Source organism: Lepus europaeus, chromosome 7 (genome assembly GCF_033115175.1).
Source record: "Lepus europaeus isolate LE1 chromosome 7, mLepTim1.pri, whole genome shotgun sequence".
Taxonomy (NCBI): domain Eukaryota; kingdom Metazoa; phylum Chordata; class Mammalia; order Lagomorpha; family Leporidae; genus Lepus; species Lepus europaeus.
The window spans coordinates 44315269-44340695 of record NC_084833.1 but is presented as its reverse complement, the minus strand read 5'-3'; the positions used below and the strand labels follow the sequence as shown (position 1 = coordinate 44340695).

At 38.6% G+C, this 25427-nt stretch overlaps 1 protein-coding gene across 2 annotated transcripts in view; it reads left to right on the top strand.

The window, feature by feature from the left end:
- The window catches only part of NELL1 (neural EGFL like 1), a 1044338-nt gene that overhangs the window by 532036 nt on the left and 486875 nt on the right, over positions 1–25427 (top strand). For both annotated transcript variants that reach the window (XM_062198070.1, XM_062198069.1), the window contains one exon: positions 8090–8215. In XM_062198070.1, coding sequence (XP_062054054.1) covers positions 8090–8215 — 126 coding nt within the window. The remainder of the gene's footprint in view (positions 1–8089; positions 8216–25427) is intronic.

The following is a 25427-nucleotide window of genomic DNA, read 5'->3' as shown; positions in this document are numbered from 1 at the left end:
TGCTTTGCTTCTGATCCTGCTTCCTGATAATGTGCATCCTGGGTGGCAGCAGGTGATAGCTCGCAAATACTTGGGTCCCTACCAACCACAGGGGAGACTGATAGAGTTCCAGGTTCCTGGCTTAAGCCTGACCCAGCTCTGGCTATTGGTGTACATTTGGCAAATAAATCAGCAGATGGAAGATTCTGTCTTCTCTCTCTCTCTCTCTCTCTCTCTCTCTCCTCTCTCCTCTCTCCTCTCTCCTCTCTCCTCTCTCCTCTCTCCTCTCTCCTCTCTCTCTCTGTGTGTGTATGCATGCATGTGTTTTTGTGTATATCTGTCACTCTCTACCTTTCAAATAAAAATGAAAATAATAATGCCAGTATTTCCAGCTTCCCCACAAACATCAGAGATCTAGCCCATATTTCTTGAGTGGAAATCATATAGGGTGAAGAATATAGACTCTGAAGCTAGGCTCCCTGAGTTATATCCTGCCAGGGAAAGTACACTCCCTGGCTATGTGATCTTAGACAATTTACTATACTTTTTTCCATGCCTCTAACTCCTCATCTTTAAAGTGAATCTGATTCTAATATGTACCTCATAAGGTTGTATAAAATGAGTTAATACATGTAAAAAACTTAAAACTTTGTCCAATATATAGTAAGTGCTATATAAATAATGTTTCTTCTTATTCCTTCATGTCAATGCTTGACTAGAGCTTCAGTTTTCCATAGTCTACACTATCCCTATTGTTTTCCCACCACTGAGGTAAAGTGTAGCTTTTCATTTATCATTGACTTTGAACTGTGCTTTTTCCCTTGTTTGAGTGGACCATTTGTTCTTTGAGAGACAAATGGAGAGGAGGTGGTTGAGGGAGGGTTAGAGTGTTATATTTTAAGGAAAAGAAGAAAAACCTTATTTCTTTGTGAAAGAAATGTATTTTGCATATATAGTCTAACTGGATTATATAGCCATTTTGTTGATATTTATAGATTCTATAGCTATTTTGTTTTTCTTCCCTTGATTTGAGAATTATAAATATAGAAAAACATGGACATTGAATAAAGCAATTATTCCATAATTAGAAGACCTTGATTCTCTCACTGGTGCAGTGATTAACTGTGTACCTTTGAGAAAGTCATAGCTTTTCTTAATGACCTCCATTTTCTTATTTGAAAAAGTAGATAATAGTCCACATCTTGTCTCCCTGGATTTTTAATTTTTATTTTAAAAATTCTTATTTTTTAAGAAAAGCTCTGTGTTTACAGTAAAATTGAAGGTACAGAGATTTCCCATCTACCTCCTGGACCCATGCATCTCATTACCAACATTCATAACTACAGTGGTACAGTTGTTATACCTGATGAATCTACATTGACATGTCATAATCACCCGAAGTCCATAGTTTATATGAGGATTTGTTCTTGGTACTGTGCATTCTGTGGGTCTGGACAAAGGTATAATGTCAGATATCCATAATTATAGTATCATAAAGAGCATTATTTTGCCCTCAAACCTCACTGGAGTTTTACAGGTTCAAATTAGAGATCACATAGGCCCAAACTTTAAAATAAAAATACCTAGTATGACATCATAGGAATGTCTTGATAGTTCTAATACACCAAGAAACTGGCCACCATCACCATGTTTTTTGTTTTTATTTATTTATTTATTTATTTTTAAAATTTTTTGACAGGCAGAGTGGACAGTGAAAGAGAGAGACAGAGAGAAAGGTCTTCCTTTTTGCCGTTGGTTCACCCTCCAATGGCCGCCGTAGCCGGCGCGCTGTGGCCGGTGCACCGCGCTGTTCCGATGGCAGGAGCCAGGTGCTTATCCTGGTCTCCCATGGGGTGCAGGGCCCAAGAACTTGGGCCATCCTCTACTGCACTCCCTGGCCATAGCAGAGAGCTGGCCTGGAAGAGGGGCAACCAGGACAGGATCGGTGCCCCAACCGGGACTAGAACCCGGTGTGCCGGCGCCGCAAGGCGAAGGATTAGCCTATTGAGCCACCGCGCCGGCCCATCACCATGTTTTTATGTTCATGATTTCTGCGTAGTCAGAGGAAATCCCTCTGCAAGTAATCATACTAGTCTCTAGAAAACTTACCTAAAGCTGTGCCTTTTTCAGGATCTAGTCAATCATCCTAGCTGCTTTTAGCTTTAAGGGGAGATGCCAGCTTAGGTGACACAAGTATCAAGGAAGAATGTGAGGGCTTAGATCATCTTAATAGTGTTTTCCAGGACCTCTGTCTTGGGAAAGGGATATGGAACATCTTCAACCTGCTCATGCAATAGAAGGTGGCAGAACTAGAGAATCTATGTTTATGAAGCATGGACAAAAATACCTGAATATGTCAAGAACTTAAGGACTAGTGTGTCTTTAAATCCTCTACAGACCAACTCCTTCATTTTATAGATGGGAAAACCAAGGTCTAATAATAATAAAAAAAAAAGTGACTTGGTCAGTACCACTTTCAACTAGTGTAATAAGCAAAACTGGAACTTGGTCCTTGACAGTCTATCCAGTCTTCTTGGACCAGTAGTCATGGTGGAAAAAGGATGCTCCATAGAATAACATGGAATTTGTTGAGGGAGTAGTGAGATGAAATGCACACAGTTCTTGACACGGAGCATAGCCTCAACAAACATTGGTTTTCTTTCATTTCTGTTTTCTTTTTACACATGATATAAAATCATGTGGGATACAAAATTTCTTTTTTATTTTCCTGGGTCCAAACCTCCCTGCATTGTCTTTATCTATTAAATCCTTAAGTAACAAGTCTAGGTAGATCACATAAAATTATTAAGGAAATTTCTTGAATCTGCTTTTATATACTACCAAGAACTTGAACTCTAATGACAGTGGTATCAAATTTAGGTTTGTATTTGCTCTGAACTCTTATGCAAATGGAGGCTGATACTATGTAAAAAATCATTATGACACATCAGTTTTCATTTTAAGTCTATAGTATGCCTTTCTAAAGACAAAATATACTACTTCAGCATCCTGGAGACATAAATCATACATACTTTTATTACTTCAACAGGCCACCAGAAGATTAATTCTAATATTTCAAAGGCAACAAGCAGTTTATATGACTGAATCACAATTGTTGTGTCCCTGTATACTCAATTTGAAATATGTTGCAGTGGGGTTTATAGATTTCTCTTAAAATATTTAGTTTAAAAAGAACCCAGGACTTTTTGTCACTAGCTTATAATCCTATGGAATGTACTTAATAGTCATAAGCAGTCCAAGTAGAGGTTTTATCAAGCTGTGGGTTACAGCTGGGAACAGAATGCTGCTGCCTGTTTTGAGATTTGGGGTCACTGGAGCTTAAAGTGTGAAAATGTTAGAATTTGATTTAAAAGAGCCAGGGAAGTGGTGATGCATGAGGCAGCATTGTCACTTTAGCAGAGAGTGAAACACCAGAACAAATGTCCTGAAGAGCGTTGCATGTTGGCATAGAATTTGGAGAACTGTTTGCTTCCATTCACATTGTGATAACATTAGATATATTTGCCATAATCATAGTATTGAAAAATTATTGAATGTTAGAAGTTGCACAGGAGAAACAATGCCAAATTTAGAGTCAGATTGATTAGGTTCAAACCCAGGTTTTTCTGCTGATTTTGTGCCTTGGGTAAGTGACCTAACAATGTCTGAGCCTTAGTTTCTTCATCATGGTGTTGGGGTACTTGCCTTTTAGAATATCAAGAGGAATAAATAGAATGATAAGATGTCCCATGCAGAGTACCTAGTATAGTGTCTGATGCACAAAAATGGCAGACATTTACTATTTACCAGGTCCCGGGGATTGGCCCTAGTTTTACCCTGTGACGTATTTTACTTTCAGCCTGTTACTCATCTTGGTATCATCCTGTGCCTGAGAGTGTGCATTTGAAATCTATTCATCCTTCCAGTAGCTGTCAATTTAACTGTAGTTCTTCCTATAAAACTTTCTGGACTGATTCAGGCATTCATCTTTAGCCTGGACTTAAATGCATCCAATATCCATCTTGAAGTTCAACCTCAGTCTTAGCTTTTTCTTGCCTTCTGGCTTTTGGAGAATATAACATTAGGAGAGAGTATCACATTGCCCAGCAGATTTGCTTCAAGTACCTTCACCACTTGGAAAGAGATCAGACTATACTTCAGGCAGCTAGAATCCTTGTTGTTTGGAGTCCACTCAATTTCTCTCTCTTAATGCGGGTTAATTATTTTATTAGGGACTTTTTTTTTTTTTTGGTAATTATCTATTGCCTTTTGATCCTTTTGCCTGTGAACAAAAATTGCATTGTTCCGGGCTTATTTTAAAGTCTTGGTTGGATATTTGTCAAGATTGTTTTCTCAGGATATCCTCACTCTCTGAAGATGTTAATTGTGTTTTAATTCTCTTTATAGTAAGATGTGCTTGTGAAGCACTCTTGAGCCCAACAGAAAGTGTCTGTTCACTTATGTCTTTCCTGAGGGTGGCAAACATGTCACCACTTCATTTCCATTCCCCATCCTAGAACCGTGGAATTTGCCAATTCATTTCTTTCTTGCATCTTCTGGTCTCAAGAGCCTCAGCTGGATAAATAAAACTATTTAAACTATTTTTTTCCTTCCTTCCCCACCACTTATATTACAAGATAGATTTTATATCATGTGGTTATATGAAAAGGGATAAACAACTAAGATAAGATTGTGACAGTTTAATTTTCTGGGACATTTTTCAACTTTTTGTTTTTTCCTTGACTGTGACCAGGAAATTATTAGATATGCAAGAGCTGAAATTATCATTAGTATCAACTGAAATGAATATAGTGATGGGGTCCTGGATGACTTATAGAGAGCAAAGGCTGGATTAAATCTGTGTGATGATTTCTCAGTGGAGTTTTTATTTTTTAGCCTAGAAACCTTTTAGTTAAGGTATACAGACTTCAGAAACATAGTGATTCTTCTCACCCTATCCTCCCTCCCACACACACTCCCAACCCTTCTTTCTCCTCCCTCTTCCATTCCCATTCTTATTTTGTATTAAGATATATTTTCAATTAACTTTATGCACATAAGATTAACTCTACATAAAGTAAAGATTTCAACAAATAGTGTGGAAAAGAAAAAAAAAAACTGTTCCTTAACAGTAGAGATGGAGTTTTGTAACCATTCCCTTATCTGTTTTTTGAAAATATTTTTATTCAGAGTCTTAGAAACCTAAAAAATTATGGGGTACCTTGGCTAGTTTGAATCAAAATAAGTTTGTTATGGCCAAGTAGATCCTTCAAAGCTAGATGAGGCAGAGACCTCTCAGAAGTTATGTAGTAACCTAAGGGAAATGAGCCAAAGTTTCCTCCTAGAGGAGTTGACAAGGGTCCATGACGGGGAAACATTCATTGCAGTCAGCAGCCTGATTGGCAACTGTGGCCCTTGGGCTAAAGATTGAAGTGCCTTTAAGGCAAGCCCTTGCTAGTTTCTCATCTTAAAGAATGTCTGGGTATCCTAGCAGAGTGAGATGGGGTTCAATATGACTATCTCTGTGAGTAAAATGCCAGCATTATTTAGCTTTCACTCTGCCCTACTGCAATCAACTCACTTCACTGCAGTTGGAGTGATATTTTAAAAACTGAAATTTGATTGTGTCATGACCCTGAATAAAGTCCAGTTTCCCTCACCCAGTCTACAAGGCCCAGCAGGATGTGGCCTGGACCTTTCTTTCCAGTTTCATTTCAAAGAGGCAAAACTCCTTCATGTGACTAAGCTTTCTCAAATATTTTCCTTTGTCTAGTATGTTGTTTCTGTACCCTTCATCTGTTTCATTTGTTTCAGGTTTCAGAGGAAATATAACTTCCATAGAGACCCTCTAACAGTAGATCAAATCCTCCTATTAAGAGATCTCACATCTTTGCTAGAACTTAAAACAAACTTCATCCAATGTCTTGCTGGGTTGTGAAGTCCAGGACTCAGTAAGGGCTAATTAATGTTCAATGAAAGTTCATGATTAAATGATTTTCTCCATTCCTAACTGTACAGAGATAAAAAACTTTAGTCTTTACAGTTGCTCTTCCATTTCCTTACCTTTGTTCTCTCCCTAGTGAATTCCTATTTTTATTTCAAGATCGAGCTTAATGGTATTCTTTGAGATGCCCATCACAGTTGCTCTCAGTACCAGTCATGGGTGCCCAATGGCTCAAGTCAAGGGAATATTTCTATCTCATGCTTGATTGGTGGCCCATTCCTTACCCAGGGACCCAGGCTGAAAATCTCCATCTCTGCTTCCATAATTTCTAAGACAGGAACAAAAAAAATATGGTGATCCAGGTGCTGGCCCTGGTCGTTCCACCTGGAAGTGATGAACTTCATTTAGATTCATGTTCAGTCTTATAGCCATGTTTCCATTAGAATAGCATGTGGAAGTACAATTGTATTGTGTGTCTAGAAGTAGAAAAACTTACATTTAATAAACAACATTAATGTCAACCAAGTGCCTCCAATATCCAGCTTCTCTTGGTGTTCTCAACTTGGCACTTCCAGGGGTTTATTTTTCTGTCTACCCACAGCCATCCCCAAAGCATTATCATCAACCATAAATAAATCACTTACAAAATGTTAATGCTACTCTGTGACTCCATCTCCTAGTTTCTACTAATGGGTTCTGGTGCCCTGGATGTAATCATTCCTTGCCTCTATCAGGACACTTGCTGCTGGTTGGCTTCCACAGGAAGCAGTCTCTGAGATGGAGACTGGTATGTGGGGAGTTGTTGATTGCCTGAATTACTTCACTAGTTTCTAGTGTTTTGTTCTTATATCTTAGTTATGGAAGGGTTGATAACTGTGGGATTTGATTCTAAGACCTCAATTACCCAACAATAACTTTTATATATAGGCTGACAGATTTTTAGCACCAAAAAGAGTCTGGTGTTATTTCAGGTTGTTTTATTAGGAAACAAATCAACCTACTTTAAAAAATAGAGGATAAATAAGCTTTCTTGTGAGTCAGTATAGGCATTCCTAGTCTTAGTTTCTATACATGAATGGTAGTAGAACTCTAATGATTACCTTAATGCAAACATTGTACTTGACTAATCATCATTTTCATGATGTTTCATGAAGTAAATCATTGTGAATAGAGAATGAAATCTAGCACATTTTAACAAAATGACTTTGAGCCAGATATTCAAATTCTCTGGGCCTCAATTTCCTAAACTTTAAAATTAAGGTAGTTTTATAATTTGAATGTGGGTTAAATTAGGTAATGCATGTAAAGATAGAAAATATCAGGTTTGTAACTAACAGTTATTACAAACTTATGAAGATACTGGGACTCCTAAGTGGACACAGAACTAGAGTTCACCATTTTTTGGTCTCCGATTCCCATCCTATACTCATATTCTCCTCTGTCTCTAACTATAACACATAAGCAGTCCAAGTAAAATGAACACAAATTATTTTTGAGAATATGACTTCCAGAAAATACTAAACTCTGTACTTAAGGTTTTAGGTTATTTTAATACATAACATGAATTTCAGTGATAAAGCAGATGATACTCTGACATCCATCCCAAAGAGAATAATCTTTTGTTGAATCAACCCATGAGTCTATCACATAGGGTAGATTCTCAGGTCAAGAGATGAAAGATATTAATTTGTATCAGATAGCAGCTAGTGTTGGTATTCACAGTACATCATGGAAGAAACTGGCTACACCATGATTTTCTAACAGATGGATTAAGGCATCTCTTAGTAAGACCCACAAGCAGGGAGGGGCTAAATTCTCTTGATCTAATAAAAGCTGCATTGTGTACTGTGAATGTCCATAAATATTAATTTATATAAAATCAGTAGAGACTGAACTCCTTGTTTTCAGACCTTTAAACAGAGTCTCCTTCATATTTCTTGGATTTTTAACTATTGTGTCTCATTATGCATTTTTCTATACATACTTTAAGTTCAGGATGGGATCTAACACACCAGCTGAATTAGTACTTAAGCTTTTGTATAATGTGTCTTACTTTTTCTCTTGACTTCAGTGAGCATTCACCTTTTGTAATCTCATTGCAAGGTAATTACACTGTGGTCCAGTCATTCAACTCAGCATGCTATTGCTTCTTTTTATCTCCTTCAGATATTGATGAGTGTGCTGCAAAGATGCATTACTGTCATGCCAATACTGTGTGTATCAACCTGCCTGGATTATACCGCTGTGACTGTGTCCCAGGATACATTCGTGTGGATGATTTTTCTTGCACAGGTGAGTATTAAGATGCATTGCTGTTTTTCTAATTTGCTTGTTCTTTGCACCGTGTCTATGTTGTTGCCCTTAGTGTGCGGTACACAAGTATCATTTTTACTTAAATTAGTTTTCTCTCATTATTTCACCCTCATCTTTTGAGAAAAAATAATAAAAAAGAAAGTTTCCCTGTACAATTGATTTCCACTACCAGTAGAAGGAGGCGAGAAAAATTAGACAGCAGAAGACTGGATGTTGTGGAGAACAAAACACTATCTTATGGAAGGAGAACTGAAAGTATGTTTTAGAATGGAAATATTTAAGCAACAATTTTCCTGTTTTTTTTTTTTTACTATACTATGTATAGTATGGATCTTCCTCAAATCTTAAAGTAATGTTTATCCACCCTGAATGCTGATCGAGAACTGCCCTGCAGAATACTACACAAGTTAGTGTTGTAGATAGCAGACATGGTACACATGAGGTTGATACCTCACAGGCAGGGGTAACCATTTTAAAGTAAGCATTCCTAAGCCTTTTGCTGCCCCTGCCCCAGCATATACATAGTAACACACACTTACATCACCAGTGCCTCCTTTCAGGAATTTCAGGAATCTTGATGAGGGCATTGGGCTTCCACAGGTTCTCTATCTTTTTTCTTTAAAAACTCTTCTTTTGATCTCAAATCTTGTGCAACATACTGCCCCAGTTTTCTAGTTCTTTTCACAGTTCCTTTTCTTTTAACTTGTCTGTAGGTATTGTCCTCATTTACTTACCTTGCACACCTTCCTCAACCCTCCCCAGTGCTCACCACCCACTAAGACTGCATTTATCCAGCTTGTCCAGGAGCTCCATCTTTCTGATTCTAAGCTCTTGTCTCTGCAGCTGACCATACATTCCTGTTGAAACATATTTTCTTAGTTTTTGTCACACCATGTTTCCTCATTTTCCTGCTATCTTACCAACTACTCTTGCACAGTATGTCTTGCTATTCTTCCTTGCTGACATTTGAAAGGTTACAGTGCCCTGTTGCTCTGCCCTGGATCATCTTTTCCTGTTTCATTTCATATGTTTAAATGCTTCAACAAACATGTTTTAACAGGATATCTCTGTCAGTAACTCCTGGATTTCTATCTCCAGTTTGAAAATCTTTCTCCTGATCCTCTGAATTATTTCTTCAATGTGACATCTATACACAGGTATTTAATAGGCAATTAATATGTACACAAGACAGAACTCTTGATTTTCTTCTACCTCTGTAAACCTCTTCCTCTCAAATTTTCCTTGTCTCAGCAAACAAAAGTACCACTGACCCCCTTGCCCAAGCCAAATATACAAGGGTTATTCTTGATTGCTTTCTCTTCCTAAAAAAGTTGACTTGATTACTCCTTCACTTTTAGTTCATTTTCTGGTCTTGATGCACCTTGCACATCTTGTCATAAATCCCTGCACTTCTATCCATTAATTCCTTTTTTTTAAGATTTTATTTATTTATTTGACAGGTAGAGTTGCAGACAGTGAGAGAGAGACAGAGAGAAAAGTCTTCCTTCCATTGGTTCACTCCCAAAATGGCCACAATGGCTGGAGCTGCACCAATCCAAATCCAAGAGCCAGGAGCTTCTTCCAGGTCTCCAACGCAGGTGCAGGGCCCCAAGCACTGAGGCCATCCCACACTCTTTTCCCAGGCCACAGCAGAGAGCTTTCTGGAAGAGGAGCAGCCAGGACTAGAACCGGCGCCCATATGGGATGCCAGCACTGCAGACGGAGGATTAATCTAGTGTGCCATGGCACCAGCCCCTATCCATTACTTCTATTACTATTCTGGTAGATGTCTACCATGGCTAACACTCTGGAATTTCCTCTCCAGTGTTGTTCCATTGTAAACCATTCTTCATATGGAAGCCAAAGCAAAATTTTACCTCAGAAATCAAAGTATGAAGTTCTGTAATTTACCAGGACATGAATGGAATTGGACATGATTATCCTAACGAAATAAGTGAAGAACAGAAAACAAGTACTGCAGAATGTCACTCATGTTGATATGTGGAATCTAAAAAGAAGTTGGTTTCATAGAGGTTGAGAGTAGAAAGGTGGTTAACACAGGCTAGGAAAATTACAAGTTAGGGAGAGATGGGATGAGATTGGTTACCTACCGATTCTAGTTACATGGAAGGAATATGTTCTGGTATTCTGTTAAATAGTAAGTGAATATAGACATAGTTTTTAAATATTTTTCTCCATAGAGAAAATAATAAATATTTGAAGAGATGAATGTTTACCCTGATTTGAACATAATATAACATTATATGTATTGAGATATCACACAATACTCTATGAATAAATATATAGCTTTTATGTATCAGCTAAAAATTAAAAAAACAAAAGTTAAAAGAACTGAATATCATACAAATAGGCTTAAAACCTCCAAGTAGTGTCTCACTGCTCAGAAAATCAGATCTATGCTTCTTATTTTGATATATGACCCTATGTGATGCTTCCCTGTTATTTCTTTATCATGCTTATTTTGTGTAATTTTCCTCCTCTCACATCATAAGGTAGCCATTCCACATTATCTGTCTTTTTCTCCATATGACAACCCGCTTCTCAGGGCCGACAATTGTGGCATAGCTGGTAAAGCTGCTGCCTGCAATGCCAGTATCCAATATGGTTGCTGTTTTGAGTCCTGGCTGCTCCACTTCTGATCCAGCTCCATGCTAATGGTCTGGGAAAAGCAATGGAAGATAACCCAAGTGTTTGGGCCCCTGCCACCTACAAAGGGGACCTGAAAGAAGCTCCTGGCTCTGACTTCGGCCTGGCTCACCCTGTGGCTATCCAAGGAATGAACCAGTAGATGGAAGATCTCTGTCTCTCCATCTCTCTTGGCAACTCTGATTTTCAAATAAATAAGTACATCTTATAAAAACCAAACCAACCTGTTTCTCTATGAAGACCTTTACTTGAGCTGTTACCATTCTTGGAAGTCTTTGCTCTTGCTATCTGCCTTTTTTTGTGATTTAGACTTCAGTCTAAAAGTGATAAACTCAGATAGGCTTTTCATGATCAGTATAAATAGCCACCCATATTTTCTGTCATACCACATGATTTTAATTCTCTAAATTTTACTTTTCATTATCTGGAGTTTTTTTTTTTTTTTTTTTTTTTTTTTTCTTATAAGTGATTTTGTTGAACTTGCCTTTTCCAACTAGAATGTAAATTCTGAGAGCAAAGACTTTTCTCCTCTTTTTTTTAAGATTTATTATTTAATCAAAAGGTGGGGGGGATCTTCAATCCACTGATATGCCCCCAAAATGGCTGCAATGGTTGGGGATGGGTCAAATCAAGGCCAGGAGCCAGAAGCTTCTTCCAGTGTCTCATGTAGGTGGCAGGGGCCCAAGGGCTTGGGTTGTCTTCTGCTGCTTTCCCAGGCACATTAGCAGGGAGCTGGATTGGAAGTGGAATATGTAGGACTTGAACCAGTGCCCATGTGGGATCCTGGTACTGCAGGCCACAGCTTAACCTTCTGTACCACAACACTGGCCCCCACGTATTTTCATAGTAAGCTTGAGTCTCTGGAATTCTGACATTTTCAACATTTACTTACTGTCCTGAAAATATGCCAGTTAGGCCACATGGCTGTTTAAATAAAAATAAATCATGTACCAGTCTCTTATCTCTGCTGTTTCTGTGTTGACAGAGAAAACTTCTTTTGCCATGTAGTTATTTGACAATGTAATAAATGAGGTGTATATTGCATATTACCTTATCTCACTATAAGTTGTGATTTTGGATGTTTTATTTCCAAATGACAATTTATGAGAATAACATTTTTTAATACAGAGGGTTTTTAATTGAATTTTTATGTACTTATAATTGTACGTATTTATAACATGCAATGTGGTATTTTGTCCCATATATACTATATATATACTGATCAAATCAGGGTAAATAGCATTTCCATTTCTTTTTTTTTTTTTTTTTAATGTTTGGTTCCCTTAAGCTCCTCTCTTCTAGTGCTCCATGCATATAATGTATTATGCTAAACTATTGTCACCCACTGTGCTGTTTACCCTAGAACTTACTCTTCCTGTTTTTTAAGATTTTGTTATTTATTTGTGAGGTAGAGTTACAGACAGAAAGATCTTCCATCTGCTGGTTCATTCCTCAAATGGCTGCAATGGCCAGAGCTGAGCCAATCCAAAACCAAAAGCCGGAAGCTTCTTTCCAGTCTCCTACATAGGTGCAGGGGCTCAAGCACTTGGGCATCTTGCACTCCTTTTCCAGGCCATAAGCAGAATGCTGGATCAGAAAAGGAGCACCAGGGACACAAACGGGTACCATATAGGAGGGCTGTTGATAGACAGGGAGAACTCTAAAGGCATATTTTGTTTTCCTGAGGTCCTAATTCAGCGTTTTCCTTACTGACATTCCTTATTTACTAAGATTATTCTAATTGCCATCCCAAATCAATTAGTATCTGCTTCCACTATTCACTTCATTTCCCAAGTATGTAAAGGTCATATCTTTTTCTCTTTCTTTTGCTGTCATTTAGCTTTGACATTAAATTTTAGAATTCAAATCCCACTAAAAAATTGTATTCAGCCAAAAATCAGTGAGCATAAATTTAGGAAGATGTATCAGCTTTGATGGTTCCTTGATGTGTTGAATGATCAATTGATTGACTCATTCATTCCTTTATTCATTATTTCATTTATGTATCCAATATAAAATTAGTGTCTGTCTTGAGTGTTAGGAAATATAGTCACCAAATTAGAGAAAATTGCCTCTGTATCCAGGAAGATCCTGATTAATAAGGTAATATCTTCAAATGCAAATACCCAGATGTCCATTCAACATCAAAAATATTCTGTTGGCCAAGTAAAATGCTCTTCAAATTCTTAGTAGGATTTAAATTAATATTGAACTATTTCCTCTACGTAGATGTCACTCCTTGACCGTTCCACAGAAGGAGCCTCAAAATAGTCTTTCCCAATTCTATGTAGTAGTGCTTTCAGAAGGTGGTCCATAGCCAGTGAAGCTAAGCATGATGCCGGAAGAGAAAGGCCAAGTATTACACAGAAGACAAACCTTAGCTTGTACCCATTTTTTTTGTTTGTTTGTTTCTTTGATTTAACATTGAGAATACTTACCTGGAAGTTAAAGATGTGCTGTAACTTATTCATTGCCCCTGGTGACAGTTCCCTGAAACTCTAGTTTTTCTATAAAGTTTCCCCTTGGCTTTGATCTTTGACCTGGGGAATTCTAGGCCACGGAATTTGTGAGTCTTACTCATTTTGTCTCCTAAGATTCCTGTGATGTTATTGCTTTTTTTTTTTTTAATAAATTTTCATACTAAAGGAGTCTCTGAAATTGAACTCATTGGTTTTGAAATTGTCTATGCATTGGATTTATTGGCCTCTGACTCTCTTTCATCTCCAGTTAAACTTTCCATGTTTTAGTTGTTTGGTAAGATATTATCATTAGACACGCAAGCAGTTTTAAAGGAAGATACTTGTGATTTACAACAAAAGCATGCAGCAATAAGACAGGTACTTGACAGTAATGGGTAAGCATTCATTTTTATGCCAAAAACTTCCCATGAAGGTAAGAATAAATGGAACAACTGAGAGAAACATATCCCATGTGATTTCCATTACCTTGCTAAAAGTGTTTTTTATTTTCTTGATATTGGCATGGAGGAAACCTTGAAAGAAGTCTATGTTTGAAATACTCAGAGCAATCATGGTTAAAGACTTCGATATAATAGTCTATTAATTTAATGGTTTGAATTAAGCACCCTATAATGAAAAGAGGGGAGGCAACTGTTCAAATGCCCTCAGAGTAAAAGTTAGCTGTTAGAAATTTTAGGCAAGTTCTCCTCTCAAGGTTGATGAGATACAGAACATTTTCAAATATGAGATATCTGATGTTTTTCTCATTGAACTGAGCCAGGTGAAATGAAGCTAAAATAGAGCATTCTTCAACTTGATAGAACAAAAAAGTTAATTGTCCACTGACTGTGCTTCTCTTTTGAGCACACACTATTCAAGCAAAATGGTTGTGGGCATGCTTGTCCTTATTTTAGTATTGCTGTCTGGCAGCATTAGGGACAAAGTACTAGACAGTTGCTTGGCTGTCATTCCCACAAGAGGTGATACAGTTTTAAGAATGAAACGGATCATGAATCTTTAGATGATTTTGCTTTAGGATAAAAAAGAAATGCTTTATAAAATTCAAAACTACTTTATTGTTTATGGAAGATACCAGAAGGGTAGACATTGAAACACAATGGTTAAACACTGCTCATGACATCTGTTATCTCCTGAGTGCCTGGGTTTGGATTCTGCCTCCAATTCAAATTTAGCTTCCTGCTAATGCACACTCTGGGAGGCAGCAGTTGATGACTCAAGTACTTGTGTCTCTGCCATCCATATGTGAGACTCAGATGGAATGTCAGGCTCCTGCCTTTGACCTGGCTCAGCCCTGGCCATTGTGGTCATCTGGGGTAATAAACCAGAGTGTGGAAGACTTCTTTCTCTCTCCTTCTCTCTCATTTTGCCTTTAAAATTTCTTAAAAAGAAATTTTTTAAAAAAGAAATTTATTAAAAAGATACCAGAAACCATTTCTTGCTATATTGCACAAAAATAGTCAAAATAAGATATGTACTTTTGGATATTTAAAAGGCCATCTAGGAGATCTGATGATAGTTGTTTGCCTTTGCTTTCTTTAAAGATTTATTTATTTATTTATTTCAAAGAGTTACACAGAGAGAGAAGGAGAGGGAGGGAAGTGGAGAGAGAGAGAGAGAGACAGAGAGAGAATTCTTCCATCTGTTGGTTCACTCTCCAGATGCCCTGCAAGGGTTGGAGCTGTGCCAATCTGAAGCCAGGAGCCAGGAATTCTTCTGGGTCTCCCATGCAGGTGCAGGGGCCCAAGGACTTGGGCCATCTTCTGCTTTCCCAGGCATAGCAGGGAGCTGGATCAGAAGTGGAGCAGCCAGGATTCGCACTAGTGCCCATATCAGATGCCAGCTCTTCAGGCGGCAGCTTTACCTGCTATGCCACTATGCCGGCCCCTGCCTTTGGTTTTGATTTGTTTGGTTGACATGTCTTTCTTTTTGTTTTTTTTCTTTCTCTTATTTTAGTAGATAGTTAGCTTTGTTATCCTCATTCCACCCCTCTCCCAGAGGGGGAATGTGACTGTCCTAAAAGCAGGATTTCAAAGTCTTAAACCATGAGGGCAGATATTCTCAATCCTTCTGTCATGGTAGAAACAATTGAGACATTGAAAGTGAATCTATGTCTGGTATCTCCCCTCAGAGAGTTTAATTTTATTTAGTCTGGGATTGTGACCTAGCTTCAACGTTTTTGTTTAGATATCCTGATGATTCTAATTTGTAGTCAAAAGCCACTGCTTCAGCGTAAAACGAAGACGGTTAGAAAACTGTTGAAATCTTTACTTAATATATACTAAACTGATCTTCTGTATATAAAGAGAATTGAAAATGAATATTGATGTGAATAGAAGGGAAGAGGGAGCAGGAGAGGGGAGGGTTGCAGGTGGGAGGGAAGTTATGGTGGGGGAAAAGCCATTGTAATCCATAAGCTGTACTTTGGAAATTTATATTCATTAAATATAAGTTTAAAAAAAAAGATCTGGTATGAAAAAAAAAAGAATTTGGACAAATTATTAGGAGGCAATAGGAAGAGGAAGGGGTTGTCCAATATATTGTAGACTAAAAACAGAGTCCCTTGACTGATGGTGGAAAATAGTTGGGAATGCAATGTTAACAGAGATTTGATTGGATAGTTTCTGGCAAAATGGTCCTGCCACCAAAGGTAAACCCTCAGATGTGTAAGACTGTGAAGAGGAAACTGTTGGGGTATTCCTCCAGGTGGGGCCTCATAGAAGATCCTGAATTTTCAACTGTGACATGGTTGCTGCATTGCCTGAAAGAGCCTGAAAGTCCTATTTGGCATCTCCATAGTGATTGTGTGTTTCATTGGCCAAAGGCCAGATTGTTCCTTCTCTGCCAAGGCCTTGGTTATTTGCAATCCTCTAGGGCCATGGAATCCTGATAGAAGTTGAAAACACTCAAAATGACCAAGACATCCCCCCTATTCCACTATCTCCAAGGAATAGGAGCTCAGTGTCATTAAGTTGAATGGAAGAAATTGAAATAAAGTTATATTACTTATATAAGTACCTTTGTATTTGCTTTTACTACCCATCACATATGGAAGAAATGAAGTCAATTAAAGGAGAAAACTTAAGAGATCCCCCTAAAGTGGTGTTGTGAGGTGAAAATTCCTGGAGAGGGTGGTTTTGCACGTCAATTCTAGTTTTCTATATACAGTACTAAAAGCCAAAGACCCAATATTTATTTCATTTAGAAATAGTGGTGTTAAAATAATGCTAAATTCTATTAAATCCAGAAAATGTGTCTTAGGGAGTATGTAAGAGGTGTTTACCATGAGATTTTATGATGAAAATAGCACTGAAGGACACATTTAGTATTTAGCTTCTTTTTTGGGCTACAGTGGGAGTTCTTTTGTATTCTAACACGTATTGTTAAGGTTCTAAACCACTTTGGCTGCTGCAGAACAACCAGGATAAATGATGGAGCTTGCCCCCAGAGTGTTTGTGCACAAACCTATTAAGTATTGTTTTGCCCTTGACCCAAATTCATCATAAAATTCTTGTTAATGTTTCTGTACACTCCATTGTTGGAATTATGTGCTCAGAATGACAATTAAACTTTCACGTAAAGAATGAATTTGATTAAGGATTCTTTGGCACTACAAAATATTTGAGGCTATTCTTGCAGTTCCATTCTATCCACATTTGGGTGGATGTAATGACTTGAAGCTTAACATTAATACCCAGTGTCCTAGCTTTACTTCTGTCTTAAAAACATAGTACATGCATATACATGGTTTTTCCTGTACTTCTCTAAAGCACAGTGAGGTATTTTAGGAGTTCGTTTACTTTGTCAAAGATAATTGAGAATATATACTACTTATCTTAATGAAAGCTCCAAATTCTCATGGTTAAATTCTAGTGTATACGTTCTATTGGTTACAAAGTCTGTGTGCTAAACAAGACCACTGTCTGCTAATAATAACTGATAGAATTAAAAAGGAGAGAATGATCCAACATGGGAAGTGGGATACACAGCAGACTCATAGAATGGCAGAGGTCCTAAACAGGACTCTGGCCTCAGAATCAGCCCTTAAGGCATTAGGATCTGGCTAAAAAGCCCATGAGAGTTTCGCAGGCATGGAAAGCCAATACGCTGTGGAAAAAAAAATGACCTAACTGAAAGATCTCTGTGAGTGAGGTCCCAACAGAAAGAAGGAGGTACTTTTCTCTTAAGGGAAGAGAGAACTTCCACTTTGATTATGGCCTTGTCTAGATAAGGTCAGAGTTTGTGAACTCAAGAGGCTTCCATAGCCTTGGAAGCTCATGATAAGAGCCTCGGGTGATTACTGATGTCATAAAGAAGAGTGTCAGTTGTTAAACCAACAACAGAAGTCACTGTGCACTTACTCCCCATGTAGGATCTCTGTCCTTAATGTGTTGTACTATGTGAATTAACAGTAAAACCAGTACTCAAACAGTACTTCATACTTTGTGTGTCTGTGTGGGTGCAAACTGTTGAAATCTTTACTTAATATATACTAAGTTGTTCTTCTGTATATAAAGATAATTAAAAATGAATCTTAGTGAAGAATGGGATGGGAGAGGGAGTGGGAGATGGGATGGTTTGTGGGTGGGAGGGTGGTTATAGGGGGAAAAACTGCTATAATCCAAAAGTTGTACTTTCAAAATTTATATTTACTAAATAAAAGTTTAAAAAAATTTTTAAAAAAAGAAATCGTATTGAAAAGTTCATGGAAATCTAAATTATAATAAAAATTATGCATGGATTTTAAGCGTTTTGCACCAAAAAAAAAAAAGCAAAGTTTGTGTGCTTATAAAAAAACTATTTAAATTCTGTTTCCCCATCAGTATCTGCTGTACATTCACATAGCATTGTTAAAGAGTAAATGACAGAACACAACACAACATAGAGTGGGAATTTGGTCTAGCAATTAAGATGCCCACATCTTACATCCTAGTACCTGGGGTTAGTACCTGACCCCAGTTCCTGACTTCAGCCTTCAGCTAATGCAAACCTTTGGAGGCTGAAGTAACTGAGTCCTTGCCATCCACATGGGAGATGCAGATTGAGTTCATGGCTCCCAACTTCAACTTGATCCAGTTCCATCCATTTTGGGTATCTGTGGTATCAACCAGCAGCTGAGAGTTCTGTTAGTCTGTTGTCTGTCACTCTCCTCCCTCTCCCCATCCCCCCACACCCACAATTAAAACACAACAAATGACTTAATTGGTTGAAGTGAAAAACTTTATTGTCATACAACATAAAGTGTCCAGGATGATTTTCCCAGAAGTTGGTAATTTAGCTGTTCCATTACAATGTCAGGGACACAGACTCTTTCCAACTTTTTGCTTGATTGTTTTCAGCATAAGTTTGGAAGCTTGTCTCGTTCCTTTCAAGATCTCAAAATGGCTGAAACCACTCCAAGCATCACATCTTGGCTTACACATGTCCTAAGTTAGAAAGGAAAAGAAAATTCCTTCTTATAGTCCTTTTTTAAGACCAAGAAAAATTCTATTGGAAGCTTTATCCCAGCAGGTTTGTTTTGATGTTGCATCAGCAAAAGTAGTTTGGTCTACTTGGTCATAAGATACATTCTGGGGAAGTAAACAGAATTACTTTTAATCAAGATTTATCATCTGAGGCTGGAACATGTCCCAGGTTTCTTTGTAGTAACTGCCTGACTTTCATCCCAAGGAAATGTGAGTTCTATTGTCTATGTAAGTGTGTGTGTAGACCCAGAATTACATAGGCAACTGACATCATTTATTAGATTATTTCCAAAGCTTGGATAAGGTTTTTTTTAAAGCTTAGGAGTAATCAAAAGAAATGCAAATTAAAATGACAGGTATCAATTATACAAATTTATGAATGTGACTGTGTAGAAATGTAGACATTATGTATTTATGCATATGTCAGTCACCCATTTGTGGAGATAGTTCATGAAATGTACACTTTTATACATTACTGATGGGAATATAAATTGATAAAACCTTTCCTGAGGGTAAATTGACAGAGTATATCAAAATGCCTAGAAATATTTATATATAGCAATTTAACCCAAGGAAACAATCAATCACAATTATTCACATAACAAGATTCTCTTTGTGGCCATCTATTCTACTTATTATTTATAAGAAAAATACTAGAAACAGAATGTGAACTAATGGAAAATGAATTAAATTGCACTATATCCTTATGGTAGAACAATGCATGTTAAAATAATATCTGTTTTATAATAATATCTAAAGACTTTTCAGTGACAATGGAAGATTCGCATCATATGTTGTGGTAAGATTTAAGTCAGTATGTATATTGTTCCAGTAAATAATAATAATATATATGTATATATATGTACATGTACACACACATACACATACACATACACATGTATGCATACACAGACACAGAAACACCCATGGGGAGGTATTGTGGTGAAGCAGATTAAGCTGTCACTTGGGTTGCCTGCATCCCTTATCAGAGTGCCTGGTTTGACTCTTGACTACTCTGCACCTATTTTTTAATTAATATTTTTATTTAATTTTTTAAAAGATTTATTTTATTTATTTTAAAGAGATATTCTAAACAAAGGTGACAGACTTCCCCCCCAAAGTATCCCAAGTAAGCATTAGCTTTTTATAGTAAAAATGTTTCTTTATCTCTAGTGGCCTAGATAGTGGAGTCTGAGCTAAAGAAATTAGATAAACTTCATGCATTCCTGGAGAATGTGAGTGGCCAGAATGGGAACTGAAAGACACTTGTGATCATGATGGTGTCTTGATCTGTTCTAATTGCTGTAACAAAAATACCATAAATTGGCAGCTTATGAACAACAGAAATGTATGTCTCAGAGTTTCAGGGGTGGTGGTGGTGGGAAATCCAAGATTAAATCTGTTGGGGATTGTTCTTTAGAGAAGGAGCCTTTTTCCTGTGTCCTCACATAGTAGAAGGTGCTAGAAAAATCTCCATAGTCTCATTTTAATGGCACTAATAACCTAATTATCAACCAAAGGCCTCATTTGTTGTTTTTTTTTTAACTTTTATTTAATGAATATAAATTTCCAATGTACAGCTTATGGATTACAATGGCTTCCCCATCCCATAACTTCCCTCCCACCCACAACCCTCCCCTTTCCTGCTCCCTCTCCCCTTCCAATCACATCATGATTCATTTTCAATTCTCTTTATATACAGAAGATCAGTTTAGTATATATTAGGTAATGATTTCAACAGTTTGCACCCACATAGAAACACAGAGTGAAATATACTGTTTGAGTACTAGTTATAGCATTAAGTCACAATGAACAGCACATTAAGGACAGAGATCCCACATGAGGAGCAAGTGCACAGTGGCTCCTGTTGTTGACCCAACAAATTGACACTCTAGTTTATGGCGCCAGTAACCACCCTAGGCTCTCGTCATGAGTTGCCAAGGCTATGGAAGCCTTCCAAGTTCGCCGACTCTGATCATATTTAGACAAGGTCATAAAAGACAGAGTGAGGATAGTAACCAATGATCCTAAGAGTGGCATTAACCAGGTCTGAACAATTATACAGCATTAAGTGGGGAAGAGGACCATCAGTACACACAGGTTGGGAGTAGAGCCATTGGTGGTAGAGTAAAGGTTATGATTAAGAAGGAATGAGGCCCAAGTGCTCTAGACAGGGTCTAGAACAAAGGACAGAGTCATTATTAGAGGAGCTAAGAAAGGTGCTGTCTAAGCTACAATTAAGTTTTCTGATTGAGAGGCAAATAGAACCTGACAGATCGAGCTTGATAATAATCTGTTGGGCTTTAGGCCTTGTAAGTTAAGAGGCTCAGACCTATCTATCTCTTCACATGGGGTACATCCTAAGGGAGGTGTGAACCTCCTAGGGGAAGGCACTCTGTTGACTTTCATTACTTGGCTGGCCTGGGAGGAGAGCTGGCCAGGTAAAGGCAGGTGGCATCTCTAACAAGAAATTTACAGTTCTGCCTGCAATGTTGCTGACCCTACTTGGCCATCCCCTCAGCTGCAGTAGTCACTTTGGAAGTTGGGCTGAGTGAAGGGCTTTTCAGCTTAGAGCCAATAAGATCTATGGCTCTGACCTGGGCATCCTTTGACTCCAGGGCAGGTCCATTTCCAGTGATCCAACTCTTGGCAGAGCTGCCAGGGCTCTTCACAAGCTGACTTCTGCTGAAGCCCAGGCTTACCACATTGAAAGCCACTGCAGTGGACTGGCCTGTTGGGTCTCCTTGAGGGCAGATCACTGTACAGATCAGCCATTAATAGGCCTGCCACCCATTGCTTCTGATGCCTAGCTTTCTTTTCCTCCTGGTTTGTGTTAAAGCAGACCAGAGGATGCAAGTCAAGGGAGTGCCCGTGTCCCATCTCTAATCTTCGGTGGCCTGAACTACTAGTCTATAGTCACAGGCATGTTCTGTAGTAGTTTTTCTAAGGTAGACAATGCCCATCAGGAAAATTATATTCTCACTTTAAAACTTCCTTAAGCGTTAGGATTTCAACCTTTGAATTTGGGACAAGGGGCACAAACATGCAGACCATTGCTTAAGTCATTTTCTCCTTTGACATCCTGACAGATGATCTGATAATAGTCCTAATGTTAGGTAGGAAGTCAGAAATTTAGATTATGTGTGTGACAGGGCCTAAGGAATTGACATCTACTGCAGTCCAGCATCCACATTTCAAAGTCACCCCAATAACCTTCCAGGTGCAGTCCAGTATCTGCAATTCAAAGTCCTGCCTGGATTCTGATAACCTTTCAGGGGGTCCTGCCCCTTCTGGCCTGTTAAACATCCTTCCTCTAAGGTGGGCACCCTAGATATGGCAGCCAGGCTTCCCCTGTCTGACAACTTCAGTAGGAAACTCAGAAAAGAATTTTTCATATTTTCCTCCAAGTCCTTTTTTCTGGAGGAAAAGAGAGGGGGAAAGAAAAGGCAGAAAGGCAAGACCCATCCCCTGAAAACCTCAACCTAAGTGTGAACTAGACACTCTCTCTCAGGTTCTGTCTGGAGAGTTGCCCATCTGTTCTTACAGATGCCCCTACCCTAATAAACTTTGCTACTTTGCTTTCCACTACTCTCTGTCTCATGCCTGGATTCTTTCTTGTGCGAAGACAAGGACCCTTAGCTTCTTCTCTGGTGACACTACCACTTTATCTCTCTTTTATAAGCTTTTTTTGCAGATTTTCCAGAATCAAGGCAGTTGGTGCAGATTTTTCTGCATCAGGGTTAAGACCAAGAGTGTTACTGAGGGGAGGCAGGAAATGACCCAGGATTTCCATAGCAAAATAACCACTGAATGAGAATCAGGGAACATAGATTCTGATTCTGCCCCTGCCAACATCTCACTGTATAAATGTGGCCTAGTCAACATTTTTCCTGGACCTTGAAAGATTAAAGTTGAACTAGCTCAATAGTTTTCATTGCGAGGAGCTTGGATTCCAAATAAGGTTTCTTTGAAATGAATTCAACTTCTTTAGAAAAAAAAAAGATAATTTTACAAACTTTTAGTTTTCTAATTTTGTGATTTTGTAAGATATGGTTCCTGACCTCTAGGAGATTATGATCTCTTTGGGAGATATAAAATTTTACATTTAAGGAGAATAATTTTATAGGGCATATAACTGAGTGCTAAATTGTGAGATATGGGCAATAAATGCTATGAGAAAGAGCATTGGTACTCAGAGAAAGAAATATATTATTGACCAATGAAGAGATAGAAAGAGCATGATTGCTATGCTCCTACAAGATGTTTGAGTTTGATTTTAGATGGGAATTGGTCTAAGAACATTGAAAAGTAATAGGATGCCTGGAGCTTGACAAATAGCTTCATCTCTGTATTCATTGATCTACAGTGTGATCTGGAGTTGACCTCCACTGAAGTCAGAGGAACAGAGGGTTCTGAGTCAGACACACCTGGTTTCTTGCCTCAATTTGATCATTTATTAGCAGCATCCAGGAAAGGGCTACATTTTCCTTCCAGAATCTTGCAAAGAGTAATGAGAAAATACCGGTTAAGTGTTTGGAAGAGGGCTTAGCAAAGAGTAAATGATGGGTAAATGTGCTGGGAGGTTAAGGATCTTGTCTATAGCTGTAGGCTTGAAGGTGGTAGATCAGAGATAACGGTGCAAGTCTCTAACTGCTCATACACAACCCCAGCATAGTTCTTTTAAAGATTCCTTTTAAATGCTAATGTGATATGATCTGTATATGTTCAGCAAACAATAACCATCGTTAGAGTGAAACAAACAGACCCAGGGTTTGGAACCAAGAGAATCCCATCTTAATTCACAACTCTGCCACTTATAAGCTCTGAGATATTGAGCAGATTCCTTAGGTGCCCCATGTCTCAGTTTATTACACCAAGATAGGAGGTTTGAAGTTTAAACATAGAACCAGGATTGTGATGCAGTCCTTAAGCCACTACTGGCAGTACTGTTTTGAGTCCCCACTGCTCCACTCCTAATCCAGTTTCTTGTCAGTTTGCTTTGGAAGTAGGAAATCAGGATGGAGTTCCTTATTCCTGGTGTTACAGGAAAATGGTGGTAGAGAAATTATTATTACTATTACCTTGGTGCTTTGTCTCACAAAAGAAGAATTTCCAAGTGGACAAGCAGAGAGATTTAAGAAGATTTATTAGAGTCAAAGACCTCCAGCCAGAGTGGTGTGGAGGGGGGCTTCCTAGAGAGGAAAAAACTCAAAGGGTCTTATAGTACTGGGATTTTTTAAGTACAATTTTGAAGGAAAAAAAAAAAACTTGATAATCAGATTGGCATTTAGTTACCAGGTGGGGACAAAACCCATCAAAAGACCAGATTTACAATTCTCCATCCTGTCCCATCTGCTCATGATAAAACAAAAGACTATCCCGAAGGGTGGGATAGGTAACTTGTTTTCAGAATAAGCTGTGAGATCAGGAAGAGCTCCCTTGCTATTCTTATGGTCAATTTGGAGATTCTGAAGGAAGGAGGGTGGCCTGTTTGTTCTTGCTAACCATAAGGTTTTTGGGGAAGGAATCAAATATTTTACACCTCAAGTTCCTTTGGGACCACCCTGGCTACCTATTAACTCATTTGACTCCACTGGCTGTGGCCTACCGCAAACCTGGTTGTCTTGCCCATTTTGGGAGTGAACTATTGGATGGAAGATCTGTGTCTCTGTCTCTTCCACTTTCTATGTCACTCTCTCAATAACTAACTAAATAAATAATGTTTAATCATAGCAAAGTTTCATCCAATGACTGAATCATAAAGGGTGTTCAATATTGAAGCTCTAAGACCTGTTCGCCAAATTTCCTTCTTCTCACCTCTCTTTACCAAATAGTTTTTGAAGTGTTTAGAAGTACAGTGAGGTGTCTATAAAATCATCTGGAAAGTCTCTTGCCTTGAAAAACCCAGTTAATATGGACAATGTCTAGATTCCCTGGGAATGAGAGCCAGCCTGCAGATATTGGTTAAGCAGGAGACTAGTGTGAAGTGACTATTTTTTTTTTTTTGACAGGCCAAGTGGACAGTGAGAGAGAGAGAGAAACAGAGAGAAAGGTCTTCATTTGCCATTGGTTCACCCTCCAATGGCCGCCGCGGTAGCGCGCTGCGGCCGGCGCACCGCGCTGATCCGATGGCAGGAGCCAGGTGCTTATCCTGGTCTCCCATGGGGTGCAGAGCCCAAACACTTGGACCATCCTCCACTGCACTCCCGGGCCACAGCAGAGAGCTGGCCTGGAAGAGGGGCAACCGGGACAGGATCGGTGCCCCGACCGGGACTAGAACCCGGTGTGCCGGCGCCGCAAGGCGGAGGATTAGCCTGTTGAGCCACGGCGCCGGCCGTGAAGTGACTATTTAACTGAGTTTGTCACTAGCAAGGAAGACATCAGGAGCCAGTGCTGTGCCCTAGTGGATAATGCTGTCTTCTGAAGCGCCAATGTTATGGGTGATGTTATGGGTGAAATGGTGGCAGAGAAGGTTACTGACAAGGCAGAGAGAAAAGCAAGATTTATTTAAGTCAGAGACCTCCTGCTGAAGTGTCCTAGAGGGGGACTCCAAGAAAGGCAAATCCACTGAACTGTGAGGAT